This window comes from Lepisosteus platostomus, chromosome 12 (genome assembly GCF_059453375.1).
Source record: "Lepisosteus platostomus isolate fLepPlt1 chromosome 12, fLepPlt1.hap1, whole genome shotgun sequence".
Classification (NCBI taxonomy): Eukaryota; Metazoa; Chordata; class Actinopteri; order Semionotiformes; family Lepisosteidae; genus Lepisosteus; species Lepisosteus platostomus.
This window is the reverse complement of record NC_142622.1, coordinates 2213112-2232222: the sequence shown is the minus strand read 5'-3', so window position 1 is coordinate 2232222 and position 19111 is coordinate 2213112. Positions and strand designations below refer to the sequence as shown.

Sequence of the window (19111 nt, the reverse complement as noted above, 5' to 3'; positions counted from 1 at the left end):
ATAATATTAATATTCCTAGTGGGCTACTGGGTTTGACTTTCAAAGAGTGAGTGTAGGTGTTTCTTTGGTATTTAAAGAACAGCAAAACACTACTCACTGCTCGGATTAGGCAGAGCGCATACTATATATATACGCGACCTGTCAGAAGGATACATCACTTTTCCCTCCATCAGGCTCTTATGGAAATATGTTTCCTGTCAAGGGAAACAGAAAGTGATACTGGGAAGGCAAGCTGACTTGAATCTTTTCAGCCTCTAATGTAAAAGTATTTAGTAACAGAGATCGCTTGAGAATAAATTGAACATTCCATATCGCGAGTTAAAATAACTACTCAGGTCCTTCCTAGGTTTCAGCATTGTTACATAAAAATAAATTCATCCTGGGTCTTTAAATTCTAATTTGGTCCTGAGTAAAAAGAATAATTAAAAAACCTAAATGGCCTTGTTTTCTCCATCAGATGACTGCGTATTTCTTTACCATGCCAGTGACTGTGTGTTCTGAGGCACTGCTCAGGCACTCCCTTGTGGATTTATTGCTCTTGCGAGTGAACATTTCCTCGGGACTGCAGGCACAATAGCGTACATTATTTGAAAGTGACTAATATGATGCATCTCCAAACAATCTTTACTGACCGGCTGTGTTTTTGGAAAACAGGCGCAATGTTTACTCTCCCATGAACCTTCAGTGAAATTGTAGAAGAGCCTTAGAGATCGAAGAGTGAACAGGGGGTGTCTTTCTCCAGGTTAATTGATATTCCAGGTGCAGTCGGTTGGCTTCTAGATTCTAACAACATTCTGAACTGTTATTATATTTACACAAGCTTAAACCCCCGTAAACTATCTCTCCGAAAGCACTGGTTCATCAGGAGTCTCCCATATGCTTCCTGTTTGCAGCATAAGCAACCAATGTTGTTGTACTGTTACATTAGGTATTCGTTTTCAGAGACAACTGTTCCCCAGGGCCAAGTATCGAGCGGATGTCCCACATACAGGTCATTGTATAATGACTACTGGGGGTGGCAAGAAATAACAAGGGCATCCTCAAACCACATGCTGAAGGATGGCTCTGATGAATAAAGGAAGTGTGCTTGAGCGGGGATCCCCACTGGGATGTGTATACTGGGGTGGGTGGCTTGGTGGTGAAGGTATCTTTAGATATCGCAGTGCAACCAGTTCTTCTCTGTTACAGAGCCAGGATATGCCATGCCTATAATATCTCCACAGTCTCTTGCAAGTCACTTTTATTTTATGTAGTCTTTCTGGAATCCAGCCACCTTGGGTCCGAGTTTTGAAGCATGCCATTTATCTCTTGCAGCGTCTCCTCTCACATCAAAGAGTCTTGAAACCCGAAGAATCAATGACCTTACTAAGTCTCTACACATCCCCTTCATTACCCAATATCACCCTGGGACTCCCAGCTGTGTCCTCACCAATTAATGTAAGTTATTGCAACCGTGACTTGCGGACTTTTAGAATTGCATAGTTGCATACTGCAAAGTTATTGTTTCTTACAAAACTGAAGTATGGGGGAAAAGAAATGCAGGTGAGTAGATCAATCAGCTGAAGTGTTTTTTTTTCATGCATTTGAATCTCTCGGAGCCTCTTAGTGCTTCTTGTTGTGCACACAGTTTTTTGATGAGAGGTCTCAGCTCTAGTGATCGTGCGGTTTGGAGAATACCTTCTGTTCCTGTTTGCAGTGGCAGGAGCCTTGGGGGCTGGTGGAGGGGAGACCCACAGGCAGTGGCACACAGGATTAATGTATGGCTTCAGGGCAGTGAACTCTCACCCCTGTGGTTTTTATATCCCTTAGATAAATAAGGAGCTCCAGTGTCCAGTTCTGGCAGTGCTCTTATCTCTCTTTATCACCTAATTCATCACCAGCATTTAAAACATTGCAGTGATTGTATGCTTTGTTTTAACTGTAGATAATACATCATGCAATGTATCAGTTTTTTCTTTTTTTTTTTTGTTTAGCGAGAAGCATTCAAGCACTGGATTTGTATTTCCAGCTCTCCACAAAAAAATCCCCAAAACTTTAATTAGTTGCCAACCTAACAAAAGCAGAGCCAGTATGCTGCTCTTATGCCATCATGATGCAATAACTACATTAAAGCCTTTGTCAAAACACAAGCAAAAGAAATATCCTTGCAGGCTGGAGTGACAAAGCATTTCCCATATTATATATTTCAGTAGCTGGGTCAAATTATATTAAGGATGAAAGGTGCTGATGAGTATAAAGGGATAAAGTACTTAATTCCTTGGTGTTAACTCACCTGGCTGAGGAAGTGACAATACTGGTCAGAGATCAGCACTGACACCAGGGAGGCAGCTGGGATGGGAGGAAGGCTGCAGAAATGATGGCCATAAGAGAGTGGAGATTAGAATTTGACCTTGTTTAAGCACACCATATTGTGTAAATAAAATTTATTTTTTAAACGGTGGTACCATACTTTCCTATTATTAGACACCTAATGAGATGTAATACATGCAGTACAATATAAGTATCTTCTTGTTGTTGTTGCTGTTATGCGCAGGCTGCCACCAGCTTGAAGGAGAAGCCCGGAGAGGCCGCTGTGCAGGCCATGAGGCAGCCCTTGCCAGGACAGTATGTCGGAGGGGTGCCTCTTCAGTCAGGTCTTCCTCCTGTTGCCTTGGAAGCAAAAGTGAATAACAGTCACCAGGCGCTCCTGCAGCATCTATTGTTAAAAGAACAAATGCGACAGCAAAAGATGCTCTCTTCTGGTACGTTCCCCTGAAATGTTTGTGCTTTTATGATTCTGAAAGCACCAAGTGGTGATTCACCGGTGCAAATTCTCTAATCCAAATGTGCAAGAGAGGTTGAATAAATGTCTGCAGCTGTTATCAGAGAGATGAATACGTTTCCACAAAGAAAGAGTACAAGTGAACCTTAAGGACAGGAGGCTTTGAAGGGCAGAATTCAACACTGTTCTACCTGTAGAAAGGCACACCCTTTCTCTTGTCTTATCAGATTGCCACCCTGTGCAGTACTGTACAGTTGACATACTGTACTGTTGACATACATACTGTATATGTAGTTTACAGGATTTCATATTCAGGCTCTATTTTCTCTATTTTCAGGAACCACTGGCTCAAGTTACATTTATAAAGGATATTTATAAAGGTGAAATGATTGCCGGGTGGAAACATACTGTACACTAAGGATACATTTCTATCCAAGCCTGGAAGATTTACTGGGGTTTCCTGCTTCAGCTCCTGTAGGGTGATTTTCTCTCTGTCCTGCAGGTCCAGGCTCAGTTCCTGTCCTGCCTCAGTCCCCTCTGGCAATGAAGGACAGGCCTGTGTCCAGCGGGAGGCAGAAACTGCCGCGCCACCGGCCTCTGAACAGGACGCAGTCTGCCCCCCTGCCCCAGAGCACCCTGGCCCAGCTTGTTATCCAGCAGCAGCACCAGCAGTTTCTGGAGAAGCAGAAACAGTATCAGCAGCAGATCCAGATTAACAAGGTAACCGGTTGCTTCCAGACCCGGGCCAGCAATGGCCTTTAATTTCATCATTGTTGCACACTGATAATATAGCAGTGGCAGAGCTTTTTTTTCTAATCATGTGTAGACTGTTCTAAAACTTCTATTTTTTTTTCTTAAGCTATTGCTGTATGGCTTGTTTTTCCAACATTATATTAATGATAATATATTCCTGCCATGCTAAAAATAACAATCTGCAGCTGACTTGCGGTGATAACCATGCTTTTGAAAACCGCAGGTGATATATATCCAAAACTCAAATAAATTTAGCAAAAGTGCCCATTATCTAACATGCTAATGGCAAAGATATTCCTACAGTTTCTTTCCATCAGCGAGTTCTGTGCCCGTGCAACTGCACAGAGCTTCACTGGCATGGAAAACTTTGAACATGTACAGTATAGAGGACATCCTCCTGTGTGCATTGATACAATCTTTTCTGATACACAAGGCTTAAAAATAAACTGACAACAAACTGGCAAATCCCTTTGAAGCCTGCATATTACAATTCATGATTAAAAAAGCAAAACAGTTTATTTTAAGACTCTGTCATTGCGGGTGAAAATCCCGTGGTGATCTGTACATAGCGCTAATTCACTAAGAGCCTTGCACGCCTTTTCATTTCTGGACCTCGGAAAGAAAAGGCGGCCTTAACTTTCAAATGCATTTGAAAAGCAAACCTCACACTAATGCTGTTATCTTTGGGTCTCTGCAGCACAAGTGTGTGACCCCGTGTAATCGAATTCGACCAAGTTCAGCAGAGAAACCGAGGCACAGAATACAAGCTCTTGTTCCTTTATGGCAATATTTGTGTTTCTGTGTTCTGCATGCCTTGACCTTGCTATCAGACCAGGCACTGGCCATAATTATCCCCGTAAATATGCACGCCAATGAGTATATATAGCAAAAGGGGAGAAAGAAGTCATTGTGTGGACACAACAGTAGCCCATGCCCATGCCCAATGGGCCTTCACACACTGTCTTTGCAGAAAAAAAGCTGCTGCTTCTATAAGCCCAGTATTGCATAGGGAGCAAAACACTTAATCTGGGAGGTTGATCTCTGGAGGATCTCAGTTTTACCACTGGTATTCTTCTAGTCCTGCTCATAATGCTCAAAATGATGAACGTAAGGGTTTTGTCCGCTCTTCCCTGCTCGAATAAAGAGAAAGGGACACCTAAGAAAATGTCATTAGTGCACAAATAATCCTTTTCTCACTTTGACTCAATCAACGCTGGCATTGTACCAGCTGGCAAGGCTATGGAGAAGGGTGCTGCATTAGATAGATTTTTACCTGCGATAAAATAAATGTTCCTGCTTTTTACTCGCCGGTGTTACTATAGGAGTCCGATTATGGGTTTAAACAATTAACAGGGAAAACAGTTTTTTATGGTGCTCTTGTGACCCATGTAAAAGTTTGACTACTTGTCAATATCATATCCCCAATAATCAGCACAACTGTTAATTGTCACATTTGGTGCTGTAATTATGGGCAACAGCATAACACTTTAGTGGGCTGAGCTATAAATGATCCTAATCAAGGATTAGGGGCCTTTGTTTACCAGTTGGAATTTCTGAATCATTACCCCAATTAAACTCAAGCTGTGAAATTAACAAGAGTGGCATTGCATTTAGCAACATTTTACCTGCATTGTTGGCGACGCTAATGGATCTTTACAAGAGCTTATGGATTTAAAAGGAGGTCTAAGAGCACTTACTAATGCTTAAAGAAGAAAGGTGATTCTCTGCTGGATATTTATAAAGGGCCTGTGTTCTCAGGCCAAGCTCTTTGCTGGTTCCTCCTTCCTGCCGTGCTAGTCAGGTAGACCTGGCTTTGATGTCCTCCTTGTTTGGGCTCTCACAGCTACACAGCGACTTGTTTTAATGCGTTTTCTGTCTCTGTGTGCGCGCTCTTAATGGGGGCTCCTGTGAATTAGGTACCGTTTAATTTCCTGAAAACATGTAAAACTTCAGTTTGGCTCCGTTTTGCACAGTTTGGCTCCTGTTACTTTTTTTTTAACATGACAAAGAGTGATTTTTTTTAAAGAAACAATATTATTTTACAGCTTAATTGGCTCACTCTACTTTTCCTTTCAGCCAAGTACCTATAAGAATGCTCTCCTAAAAGCACCATGTTTGTGTTATATACTGTATATATAATTTTTTATGGCACCGTTGGATCCACATTAGGACTAATAACAGGAAAAGGTCAAGTATTGGAGATCACATATACTGCCAGAAATGTGTTCATGTGTTGTCCTAGTTTATCTTACTTTGGCCACACTGTAATGAGGCTCTTTATAGTACTCTACTGCCCAGATACACCACCAAGCATTGTAAGGTCATTCTGACATGACTGAACTAACCATAATTATTGGCCTTTGTTATATTATTTGTGATAAAAATACCTTTTGGGCTTTATTTCTAAAGCTATATTGGTGCTTCTACAGAACAGATTGATCCCGGTTTGAACCACTTTTCACTTCTGCCTTTCAGATGCTTTCAAAGTCCATCGAGCAGCTCCGACAGCCGAACAGCCACCTGGAGGAAACTGAAGAAGAAAATCACAAGGATCAGCCAATGCAGGAGGACAGAGCGCCCTCTTGTGGCGTCAGCCGGAACCGTAGCGGCAACAGCAGCAGCAGCTCAGAAGGAGATTTCCCTGGAGCGCACCTCGGAGTTATTAAAGTGAAAGAGGAACCGCCAGACAGTGATGATGCAAGCCTAAGCAATCAAAGTGATGCCAAGGAACAGACTGGATTTATGCAGCAGGTAAAGGGGAAAGATTTTGCCCGAAGGTTGGTCATTAAAGCTATTATTTGAGTTTGTGCACAGAACATACTGTAAGCTTGCCCATGTTCACTGCTGAGAGGCCAGGTTCCCAGTGCACAAAGCATAGTGACAGTGAGTGTCTTCTTGAGTTATCCCACTGCCCCTGAATAAATGGCAAAGCTTTGATTTTGTCCCTGTGCTGTGTGCAAATGATTCGCCTGCTGCAGACATGATTTGGGTGGTCAGAAGGTGATGAGAGAAATCCCTTGACAAATTCTGTTTGTGAAGTTGTGTCGTGGTCTCTGTAACATTCGTTCTCAATGTTCTGTATATAATATTGCAAGAGGAGAATGTCATAGACTAGAATTGGCTTTGGGAAGAACAGCCTGATTACTAGTTTCCCAGCAGTTCTTTAAAATTTACCTAAATATTGCATCCTTCTGTTTTCCAGCTAAATAGCAAAGCCAGTGTTTTCTGCCAGACTCAGCAGACATTCTTGTACCTGTGCATTTTATCTCCTTTTTATTTCAGAGAGATTTTTATTTATTTTTGTGGAGCATTCATTTGCCTGTTTTAGATGTCTACAAATAAAGACTACAGTGTGAAAGTCTGCAAAGGCTGTTGAACATCGCCACGCCATAGCCAGGGCCGTAAAAATACAAGAAATTTTATTTTTAACTTGTGCTGCAAATGTGAATCATGATGTTTTTCACAATCAAAAAGTATTTTTCTATTTATTTATTTTGTGTCTGTAAAATTGTCCAGTCTGTTTCTAAGGAGTGCTTTAATGAAGGCAAGGAATTGTTTTGGGAATACAATCTAGATAAATGTTAACTTTTGCAAACATCTGCAAAGAAAAAACAGAAAAAACACCTAAATGATATAATGTGGCATGTTCCACAGTAACAGAGAACCTGGGCTCACTGTTGTCTTTCTGTGGTTAAATCGAGGCTTTGTCAAGTTCCTGCTAGGATCCAGCAGTGAAGTTTCTCCGTGAGGCTGGACAGGAAATTCCTTTTGGAAGCGAGAAGTCCAAATGATTCATTTGCTGAGGAATGTAGGAAAAGGCTAGTATTTTACTCAGAAAGTTGGAAAGGGCAGCCTGTGAATTGATTTATTGTCAGAAAATAACAAAGTGAGCGGAGAAATGGTTAAGGAAGCTTTTCAACAAAACATTTCCTTCATATTCCCTCATGATGTGTTTACCTTTTATCGTAGGCTTCAAGTTGTTAAAAAAAGATTACATCCCTCTTTTTGCCTAGTTTTGTGAAAAAGCATAAAAAAAGCTGATGGAAAAACAGTCTTTTGAATCAATGTAGCTGTAAATGGCATCTACTTCCTACATGTACAGTAGATACAGCATGCTCTATCTACAAAAGATGGGGGTTAAAATTTAATTTCAATCAATCATGTTGTATGTAAGTGTGATACATTTTGTTTGTTTTTGATTTTGAATTGTCACAGTAAAACACCTAAACACCTGGGGGATTAGAAACGAAACAGATCAACTCTTTAATGTATCGAGTCATCAAGCTCCATATTGTTCTAAATCAAAATCACCAACAAACAAAATGTTCACTTGTTCACTTATTCCTTTAATTTGTAATGAGATTCATCTTCACTGCTGATGGAGAAACTCTGTTTTATGTTGTTATTTACTGTTTGTATTTGTTCCCTATTTTGCCTTCTGTTAAAAATCTTTTATCTTTTTTTAAATAAAGTTCATTCCCTTTCTTGTGCTCTATTCTGGTCAGTTTAAACTTTCATGTATTGCACGGACAACAATTCTGTATGTATTGTACATATATGTTCAATTATATATGTGTGTCTGTTTTGTTCCTTGAGGGACACATCCCAGTGTGTGAATCTGGAATATTTCTTTAACATTGTGAATATTATTCATTATCCTAGAACTGCCAGGCTACAAAAGATATTGGTAGTGTGCAGTTGCTCATGTTAATGGATAATGTTATGTTTTTTTTTAGTCCAGTAGCTGTGCATGAATTCCTTTTATTTACTCCCATGAATTGACATTATGGTAAATCCCCAGTTTAAAGGACTAATACAGTAGGTAGTAACAATAGTTAGTCCATTATTTCTGATTTTACAGACAAAATTCCCCTTTATCAAATTTTGTCCGTTAAGTCCGAAGTTCGTTAAAGCAAGGGTTCAATGTGCTATAACCTTGATATTGTGTTTTATGGATAGTTTAATGTCAATCCTCAGAGAACATGAATATTTTCAAACCATGCTCAGTTTCCGGCAAAACTCACCATCACCTCTTTCTTAACTCTTTTCAGGAAGTGTTTCTAAAATCACATTCTTGTAGAAGGATTTTTTTTCGCCCCCCGATAATATTTAGGATTCTTTTTAACTTTTCGGCCTGTGAGAAAGATTTAAGAAAAAAAGACTCAGTGTTTGTTAGGGGAATGTTTTGTTTTATCAAATGTGGTTTAAGTTGTTCATGATGCTACAGTATTTTCTTGAAATGTATCTTCAGATAATTTCTCCAAAGCAGTCATCACCCTTGAGAGCTGCAATCCATTGAGCTTTATAGTTTATTATGCATCCTCTGAATTACAGCCCTAAAAGTATGTGGAATTGGCTCAAGCAGATCATTTCTTAGCTGGAGTAGCTAGTTTAAAGACTGAAACCCCAGAGTAGCTTCAGCCTTTGAGGATCTGGGCTCTGTACTGCGGATGCTGTGCTTGAATTTTGCAGTTCGGATTGCAGGTGAAGAACCATGATCTTAATACCAAAAGAACAGGTCCTTCTCAATTCCAGTCCTTCTAACCTCAGTCCTCTCCATGTCTTAGTGTGACAACTTGACCGCATGGGAACAGTGGGAAACAAAAACAGACCTTCGTATTAGGCAGAACTCCTGATGTTATGTGTATGTAAAACTCATGCCTAATGTCTGTTTCTTTTTGTTTATTTTTATTTGTTGTTTTTTTTTCATTTACCACCCATCTGAGATCAGCAGGATCTTACAATCCCCCACTTTGACCAGTGTGATTTACAAAAAAACAAAATGGACACTTTACAGTGTACCTATGACGTTTTCAATATACTGTACTGTAGTGTTATCTGCCTATAGTAATATTTATATAATATTATGTCATGATATAACCAATAGAAATTATTTAATAATACCATTCCAGGGCATTGAGAAAGCTAGATCCATATAATGATGCCAAATCCGCCTTCTTTCAAATGATAATTTTAAAGACATTGTTCCCAAACAGCTACCAACAGGCTCTCGTTGTATATTAGACACATACTGTAAATAGCTCTATTTCAAATGACATTTGAAATCCATTGGTAGTGACGCAGGTGATGGTTTCTAACACTGGGACAGGTGAGGATTGCAGCACCAGTGACTCTGGAGACACCACTGCGAAGGTTAGTGTGAGGTTGTCCAAGTTTGTTCTTTACATATTTGTGCTCATATTGACATGATGTACAGTACCACTACAATTGTAAAGTTATATTCTATTTATACGCACTCATATACATATTAGTATTTGATATTTAATATAAGAAATAATATACACCTAATATTAAATAATAAGGTATACTGTATGATGCAAACTGTGCTTTGTTTATTAAGTGAGTACCAAGATGATAATTGCATGGTTGTAAATGAGTGATGGACACTGTGAACCCAGGAAGGAAATGTCACTTGGCAAAGGCAAATGTTTTTAATCACTGACAGCCATTTCTTACTGTTCTCGAAAAACAAAAATGGCGCAGCACCTGCAGCGAGCTCCTTCACCGGATCTCTTCTGGATCCGCCGCCTTGCACGTCGAATTGTACCCTAAGGAATGTGACACACGATTTTCACAGTTTGAGTTGGCTTTCTCACCCACTCATTTTGCGAACAGTACTGGTTTCGTGACTCTTCCTCGGCATGCATGGAATACAATCTGTCAATAGGAGATGCCTTCTTCGGCTTTGATTTATGTGCTCTTATCGCATTCAATTTCGTTACAAGGGTCATAGTTTTCACCACATACAGCATTTAAACTTCTTCAGCACTATCACTCGCCGTACTGCACATTGATACAGGTCTTGAGGCTGCAGGGCACTTTCTCATGTGCTGCCTGACGACTTTTATTTTCACACCTTGTTAATCTGTGTTAATCATATGTAAATGTAATGAATGTATAATTGGCAGTATGCACCCATTTTTATTTTTTATACCTAATTATTTAAACATTATATGTAACAAACAATACTCTCACCCAAAGAGGGCTCCACAGCCGAAACATTGTATTTTCTTTCTTCTCTTTTCAGCATGGAATAAACCTTTACTTGTTCCATATACATATATTTATGTACATTAAACATTTTACCTAAATATTTGCGTGTGCAAACTATGAAAGATTCTATAAGAAGGGAAGTATCTTATAGTTCAGAAAATTATGTCCAGCCCATTCCTTAATATAATAACAGCTAGTGAGTTATTGCACATATCAAAACCTAACAACATATTAATACATAGAGTTTTTAAGTACTGTACATTCAGACACTTTTAACATATTAAGATTAGTTTAGCTCTTTTATTGCACTAACTTGTTTAAATCCAGGCACTTTTTATAACCCTAGATTCTCTGCTCGTTTAACACTATTGTTTGCTTTTTCTGCCTTTGCCTTTGCCTTAATTTATAATGTTGCTTTCACTAAGAAAAAAAAATCATAATAAGATAACAGGACCATGTTAGCTTTTGCTAGTATTATCGTAGTTTCAGCTTTACTGTTATTTAATTCATTATGCCACTCAATTTGAAAACAAAAGATTTTACTTATAATATAATGTAGAACATGAGGAATATATATATATAGAATTACTGTATGCACAAAAAGTTGAGTACTGCACATTACTTATAATGTAAACCTAGGTCACCAATTCATTTTAAAAACAGAATTTTTCCAATAAAGTGCTGTATTACAAAGGAGCAAAGTAGTAGCTGCACTGCTGCTCTGAAATCAGTGCAGAATTGTTTTCTGAGATTTTCCTGTAAAGAGAAACTACAGTATCTGCATGATCACTGAAGTGGGATTTATCATTGTGGGTGTGTTTTACACACGGTAAAGCAGTAAGCTAAGGGTGGTGCTGTATGGCTGATGTTTATTTACTCCTTGTGGCGTGGAGTTAATCTCTCCTGTTTAGTGGATTTTTTGGTTTTTAGCATGGCAAAGCTAGGGAGTTATTGATTTGTTTAGTAACAAAAGGCTCAGTGGTCAGAAATGGAGCTGGTGTCGGAGACTCGGGTGACAAGTGGCGTCTTGCGTCCTCCTCTGCGTTTCCCCCTCTTGCTGGGCGATGCTGGTCTCGGGAACAGAAAGCAGACCTACAGTAGCTATCTGGTCTGATGCCAGCCCTGGGCACTGTGCTGGGAGCCCCAGTGTCCAATCCTGGCCTGTCTGACTGGCGACTGGGGGGCAGAACAGGCTTAGGGTGTCACTGCTGGTGCAGTCCAGGGGTTCCAGGGGAGCCGTTTGGTTGTATTTTAGGGGTCCTAGGCTAGAAACATTAGAGCACCACTGAGGAGGAGGGGTGCAAGGGATTCGTGCAGGGTGGGAAATGGTTTTTGCAGTGAATTTTATGATGTTTGGGGAAAAAAGTTGTTTACAGAAGAAGTAACAAGCTACTCTCCCCTGATGAAGTAAATGGATATTAGAAAGAACGAATTTAGTACATTTGACCAAGGTATGCAACTAGATATTGAATTAATTAATGTTTCTTCCTAAACGTTTCCAAAACGGCACCAGATACTGTTGAATATTGATATTGTTGTTCTTCAAGATTTGGTGCTATAATACAAACGTATTTACAAACGTAAAGTGCTCTTTTTTTAATGCTATGGCCAACTAATTTGTCAAAATGTTTCTTTTGCTACTTGATTATTCAAAACATTCTCAATTGGTTGTGATGCACGGCACAAGAAAAATTACCTGTTGCACAGATAAGAAGCAAAATGCTATCCTGTATTTGACAGGATAGACTGATCAAAATAAAATACCCCTGAAAATAACATTTGTGCAAAGGTATCAAATTCCATTATATAAAATCTGCCTGTTTATGAATACAGTCATTTTGTACATTAATCAGGAGAGTGGGAATTTCACAATTGGTAACTGTCAAAATTAAACAGCACAATAGTAAAGCTATATCAAGCATAGTATATAAAGCACAATAGCATTAATAGAAATAACTTTACTGTTTTTTGTCTTTTACAGGGCACAGTCTGCCGCATTTAATCAAAATACAGTGTCCTGGAATACACAGTCTTTAATTGGCTGAATCTATCTCGTATGAACCTCAAGAGGTAGTCTGTCAAGGGCCCTCTGAAAAAAAACCAACAACATTATTCCTGAGCTGTAATAGTTGTGCAAAACCATTATTTGGGTATATACAAATGCTCAAGAGCACAAGAGCTGTAATAAATCAGCTGAGAGGTTGTGGAGAAGCATCCAGAGTGGAGCTGACATTGTGCTCTCTGTCTCTCCAGCCAGGCGGCTCGGGGCCACACAGTCCTGTGCTGAGAGCTCATGGAACTACTTGGCACATTAAATAAGTACAAACTGCTTTTTTAATTCCAGGAGACTGGAGCAGCAAAAAAATCCTTTCTCAGAAGCTGTCCGTTTAAGTCAGCCACCCCACCAAGATATCTATGATTTGATGAGCAATTTACAGTTTCAAGAAACATTTTAGAGAATTTATGTGCCGTTATAGATGTTCTTTTAAAACATCTTTAGATGTTCAAATATTAGCTAGGGCAGGCCAATATTATGACCTTCTAACAAAATAAACTCTTAGGAATATAAAATGCTCCTTAATGGAAGCTGTAGTACTACTGATATTACAGAATCTCTCAAAACAAGAAAAAATGTTTCTGCAAAGAATGTTAGAAAATGACTAATATGATAGAATTAAACTACAAAATACGAGGTTATGAAAGTGGACTAAAGCTGATCTCAAGATCTCTATCAGGACAAGAAATATAAATGTCTAAATCCTTTTAAGACTGAGGTTTACTTTTCCCTTTCCTTTCCAATTCTAATAGGATCACAGGGCTACTGTGCATGCCATAAAGTCAGGGCTGGTACAATGCATCAGAAAAACGCCTATTCCTCATGTTCATTTTCTAGGTTATTGCATAAGAGAGTAGGTACACTAAATAAGAGTATATACAGAATTCGCACAGGGTATTTCTAGATTTTAAGTATTCAAATATCAAAATACCACTACCTTCAGTTTTAGGGTTCAGTTTAGGGTGCTCTGTTAAAGCAATATAGACAGTTTGTGTGTTAGTGTGTATTGGTGTGAGTATGTGAGTGTGTGTGTGAGAATGAATGTGAGTGTGTTTGAGTGTGTGAGTGAATGTGTGTATGAGTGTGCGACTGAGTGTGAGTGTGTGTGTAAGTGTGTGTGAGTGAGTGTGTGAGTGGGTAAGCGAGTGTGTGAGTGTGAGTTTGACAGTGTGTGCGAGTGTGTGAGTGTGAGTGTGACAGTGGTGAGTGTGTGAGTGTGTGTGTGTCACCACCTGCATGCCCTCCTCCCCCTCCCTAAGAAACAGTTGTGAAAGCAAATAAGGTTTCTTTAAGGCCAGACTACCAGGATAATAAGCAAAGAGGAAACTCACTGTTATTCTATGGGTGCCTCTCTCTCTTTTTTAAGAAACACAGTCCACTGAAAATTTCCAAGTTTGTTGTATGTTTCCCTAAAGCCTATGAAGAAAGGATTTAGTGTTACAGTTTGTGTGTGGCCAGACGTACGGAAGAGATGTTTCCTGCCATTTAATTTAATGACATCTCTCACGTGCCAGCCAGGGGCGTTCTGCCTTAGGCTTATGAAGTATTGTTATTGTCAGAAAGATGGACAGTGTTGAGCTGTTTCTTTATTTGTTTTTCTGCCTGAGGGGTAAAAATTTCAATATGAGCGATATCTGCTTCATGCTCACCTCTCTCTTTCTGACACTGCAAGCCAATTGTGAATGCATTCCCATGCACAGACTTGGCAGGTGTGACAAATCCTTACAGTATGTAGCGGAAAACACCCGAGTTCAGGAAAAGCCAGCGAACGTCCAGAGAAGGAATACTCCAAGAAAAAAAATCTTGTTTCAATATTTCTGAAAACACACTTTCCTTCGGTGCTCAGTCCTGTTTATGAAGTCTAGTCACTCTGCTGGACCCAGCTCAACCCAGCTCTACTGCTCAGCCTTAGCAATGCTGATGGGTCCGCTGGGCCTCTGAGTTGCTAACAGAACTTTTTGTAGCCAAATCAAGTGATGATCGTTTACAATTGACAAACAGAAACAAAACGATGGCAAACATATCTCTAGGCACTTGATCTGAGCTCCGGTTGAAAGTTCAAGAGGTAGCAGGCTAGGCCAAGCCAAGAGTGTCGCTCCAGAAGGGACAGTCTTTGTGACGGAGTCTGGCTCGGGGTACTCGGGGGGTGGGGTGAGCTGCTGAGGGAGTGTGGCTGACCCAGCGGTGGGGCTCTGCTGCGTGCTGGCACAGCCCCGCGGCCACAGTCTGCTGGGGCACTGTGGGCAAAGATGAGCGCGGCGCGCGACCCCCAGTGCAGGCATGAGCACGAAAACAATTACACATCTAGGAAAAGAACATCAGAACCCGACTCCACCTTCACTGTGAAAGAAATGCAAATTGTTTCAGACTCTCGTTCGGTCTGGCATGTTATGTCGGGTATGTGGCATTAGAAGACAGCGCATTGGATTGCAGCGATAAGAGGGATCAGTGTCGGTATTATGGGGAACTAATTTTGCGTACGAATAATATGAGTAATGCAGCAGTGTTTTAAAATACTTTTGACCCCCGAATTGGAATTCCACAGAGAGAATTACATCCTTCTTTTTTCTCTCACAGAATTAGTTCTAACTGTTCTAGAAAGATATAAAAGTATATAAAGAAATGTGAGTCACGTAAATGAACGGGTATGTATTTATAGACTAGTTTTGCTAAGACAAGGGGTATTCTTGTTGTGCCAGGCAGGGTGTAAAATACTTTGGCACACAACATGCATTTAAATGCTAACATGATACATGAGAAAAGGCATGGAAAGAGCTCCTGTTGGCAGCAGGAAGATCCCGCCAGAATGAACTCTCCCTCTTTTGCTTTTGATCTTTTCTGAAATTGAAAGAGGAGCCCCTGCTGGGCAGACCTGCGCTGCATTCCTCCTGAAACAGCAAAAGATTTCATTCATATTAGAATAGGAAAGAAAGTGTCTGCATTAAATTGAAAGAATAACATTATTAAAAGACAATTAATGAAACATAAATAGCAATATTCTTCTATAAAAACTTTGGTCTTTATTTTGCTCATTAGTTTGAGAGGTTTTCTGGCACTGTTGCTTCTTTGATAGACCTGCAGTGATAACACCATGGGGTGAATTTTTTTTAAATTTAAACATAAATCGTGTTAAAACGCTGTGGAAAAGCTGTGTGAAAATCCAATGACCATGCAAAAATACTGCCTCATCGTTTGTTGTTTATTGTAATTGGTAATTATTAATATGAAAAATTAATCCAACACAAAGTAATGCTGTTGTAGTTTCTCATTTAAGTCATTGTTTCTAAACAAAAAGTATGAATATTAAAACACCAAAAACTGTCTGAAGCCTGTGAGAGATCTGATCGTCTGGAATTACTATGAACATGTGAACTACAGTATGAACATGTGACTTTAATTTTCACGGGGCATGTTCCTTGTGCATTACAGTGTTTCTTCGCAAATACGTTTGAGTGTTGCCATTTTATTTTCCTCATTGGCTGAGCTCTTATACGAGAATTGCTTTCAACAGCTGTTAAAAGGTTTAAGCTCATGAGGGTGTACCTTGTTTTGAGGCAGCAGTCAGATTTAGCGCAGACCAAGCGAATAGCCTGGTGGTTAAATACCACTCATTTGGGAGGTCGTGGGTTTGATCCGCGGCCCGGTGTGACTCAGCCTACTTGTAAGTCTAAAACAAGCTGTATTTTACATGTATCTCAGCGTGTGATGTAGCCCAGAGCATTGGCTGCTGGTGTGTCCGTGTTTATCTGGAAAACACATTTCAGCAAGAAAAAAAAAGGCCGAGGTTCTAATTTCTGCATACAAGTGAGTATGAAAAAGGCAAAAACCCCATCTCATCCTTGAGACACTGTGGCAATTTGTATCACAAGCACCAGTACCAGAGAAGAAAGGTCCCAGCTATAATGACCATCCTTTGCTGTGTGAGAACTTAATCCAGAGAGGGATCACCTAATGAGTCTTGCCCCCAGAGCTTTCCACAACAGGATATGGGACGCCTTCATTTAAAACAGACCTGTCTGGGTCAGAGCCCTGATTGCATTGCCCAAGGTCTCGTTGCCAGCAGGAAGAAGACAGCCTCATGTCTGCCTCACCCCAGGACTTGACTTGTTTCTGTGCGCTTTCTTCAAATCCTATCACAGAAACCCCCAAAAAGCCCATTGTGAAACCATGCTGGCATTGTTACAGAGGTCCAGAAGTGAGGAGTGCAGCTGTGTCAAAGAAGCAGTAATGACCAATCCACAACAACTGCTCTTTAGCTAAAATGACAGAGGTCTCATAGTACAAAAGAGAGTCTATGAATGAAAGTGTGAATAAGCACATTGCAGACCTGAGTATTAGTTCTTTGGGTAACATGTGTGGAAAAACTTGCTGGCAAATTAAAGACAAGACATATTCCTCATGAGTATTCCTCAATAAGAAGTCATATTATATTGATTAGCTGAAACATGTTCGAATTAACAACATGTTTGGTAAGGTGCCAAAACATTTACAGAGTATTGATAAGGTTTTTTTTTAATGGTAACTGTGATCGAATTGCTTCTTTCATGTTTGTGAACTGTGTATGCTTGTAATTTAAGCTACAGACACATATTGCATAATATTAGGATTGTAATGCATGGATTAAAAACAGACTGATGACCAAGGTACAATATACCTTGATGTGTATGTAGGACTGGTTTGTCTTTATAGAAAGATTTCATGTTGCAGTTTACCAATGGTAATTGATAACTAATCACCAAGTAATTTTAAATTTGTTATTCCTGTTTAGTTAAAAAAAGTAATTTTATTTGGCACTGCTTTGTTCAGTGTGCTAGAAATACACTTTCGGAATGAACAGCCTTTGGAAAAGTCAAGGACTTCCATTTTGTCAATAGGACCTATTCTTTTCCTTGAATTTTGGTCAATTGGTCAGCACCCACGACTAAGCCTTTTTGTCACTAGTGAAAGGAGAAGAGACGCATAGTTTCCAAGTGTGAAATTGTAGAAAATAAGGACATTACCTAGAAGCTAAAAAGGCAAACCAAACAGAAACTGGAGAACAAAGCTGATTCATACTGATGGCAAGATAAAAAAACACTCTTACAATTTTCTAGTGTATTTTGGATCTTCAACTGAAAGATTTTTTTTATTTTCTAGTCTGAAAAAACAAAACAGATTTATGCTAATATTATCATATTATCAGATGCCTAAACATCCTCTGTAGAGCACTTTCAGCAAAGTGATCAGCATGTGATCAGAATTCCCTTAATCTAGAATTGCAATGCTGAGTACAAATGTTTCAGTTACAGTCAAGCAATTTTAAATCCTGCCAGTGTAAGGCTTTCAAACTCTAGGAATATCAAAAACGAGTTAATAGTTGCAAGGCTTAAAAAATGTTTTGATCATAGTGAATTATTAGCAGGCTTAGGACAGCTTGCCCACCAAAGAGCATTCTTTGCTTATATTCTGCATTCTCAGTTAGATCTCTTGATAAACGTGGATAGTCCTGTTTGATTCCTATGCAAGGAAAACAGCAAGTACTTTGAGAGGATTAGCATTATTGAAATAGTTTCCTTCTGGATTGTGTTCAAAATTGAGAAGTGATCTTATGCATCCAATTAGAGAAAAGCAACTACTGTAGGACAGGCAAGTGTTGGCACGATCCGCCTGCATGGCTTCTGTTTCTTCTTGTGGTGAACCTGCTCCAGAGAAACATGTCTGTTGCAGACAATACAAAACATTTACCACCCCACCACAATCTGAGAGGTGAATGAGTCATTTACGAACATACTGTATGAGGTCTCTATAGGAGGATGAAGGACGCATTTTTGTATTTTGGTTTGCATACAGCTATTTGAAGGCCAGAATATAAATACAGACTAAAGAAAAATAAGTTAAGCCGGACTGTGACTTTAAAAAACACATGAGGTAGCTCCCAAGTTTTTTTAAAGCCTTATTTCTTCTAGGAGAAAGCGTAATAGTTTTGGGACAGGTGTGATGAATCACCATTGTTGACAAGAACTCATAGCTAATCATTGACCATTTGGATGTTGGTGCTGATTGCCTATAAACCAGATGTAACGGTTTGTAGCATACTGTTTTACACATAATAAATCTATAATTTATTTTCCAGAGTGGCTGCCATGTCCTAAGGAAACTCTTGTGCAAAAGCTGGAGGATGAACATTCTTTAATACTGACATAAGCAGAAAGAAAGACCTAAATATGAAAAAATAAATACAAACAGTGTCTAGAAGGTAACATTTGACTTCAGATGTCGAAGTGTATAAAATCCCATGACTGTTACTGGTGTTTCATTGCACATGTTACAGAAGGGCTTTTTTTCTGTTTCCTAACAGAAAGCTGAGAAGAGGTGTGGTGTGTTTGAGACATGTTTTATCTGTCATTTCTTCATAAAAGAAGAAGAAACATTGCGGCCTTTGATGTTTTCTCTTTTATTCTGGCTGACATCTGTGCTCGTGATGCTTCGACCCTTGTTGTAAGCTGGGTTGGGTATTGATTTACTTCGCCAGACGATAATTTTTTGCT

General features: G+C 39.5%; 1 protein-coding gene across 12 annotated transcripts in view; it reads left to right on the top strand.

The window, feature by feature from the left end:
* The window catches only part of LOC148650843 (histone deacetylase 9-like), a 180461-nt gene that overhangs the window by 99051 nt on the left and 62299 nt on the right, over positions 1-19111 (top strand). For all 12 annotated transcript variants that reach the window (XM_088600425.1, XM_088600421.1, XM_088600416.1 and 9 more), the window contains 4 exons: positions 1315-1437; positions 2534-2741; positions 3264-3481; positions 5990-6265. In XM_088600425.1, the coding sequence (XP_088456551.1) occupies positions 1315-1437; positions 2534-2741; positions 3264-3481; positions 5990-6265 (825 nt within the window). The remainder of the gene's footprint in view (positions 1-1314; positions 1438-2533; positions 2742-3263; positions 3482-5989; positions 6266-19111) is intronic.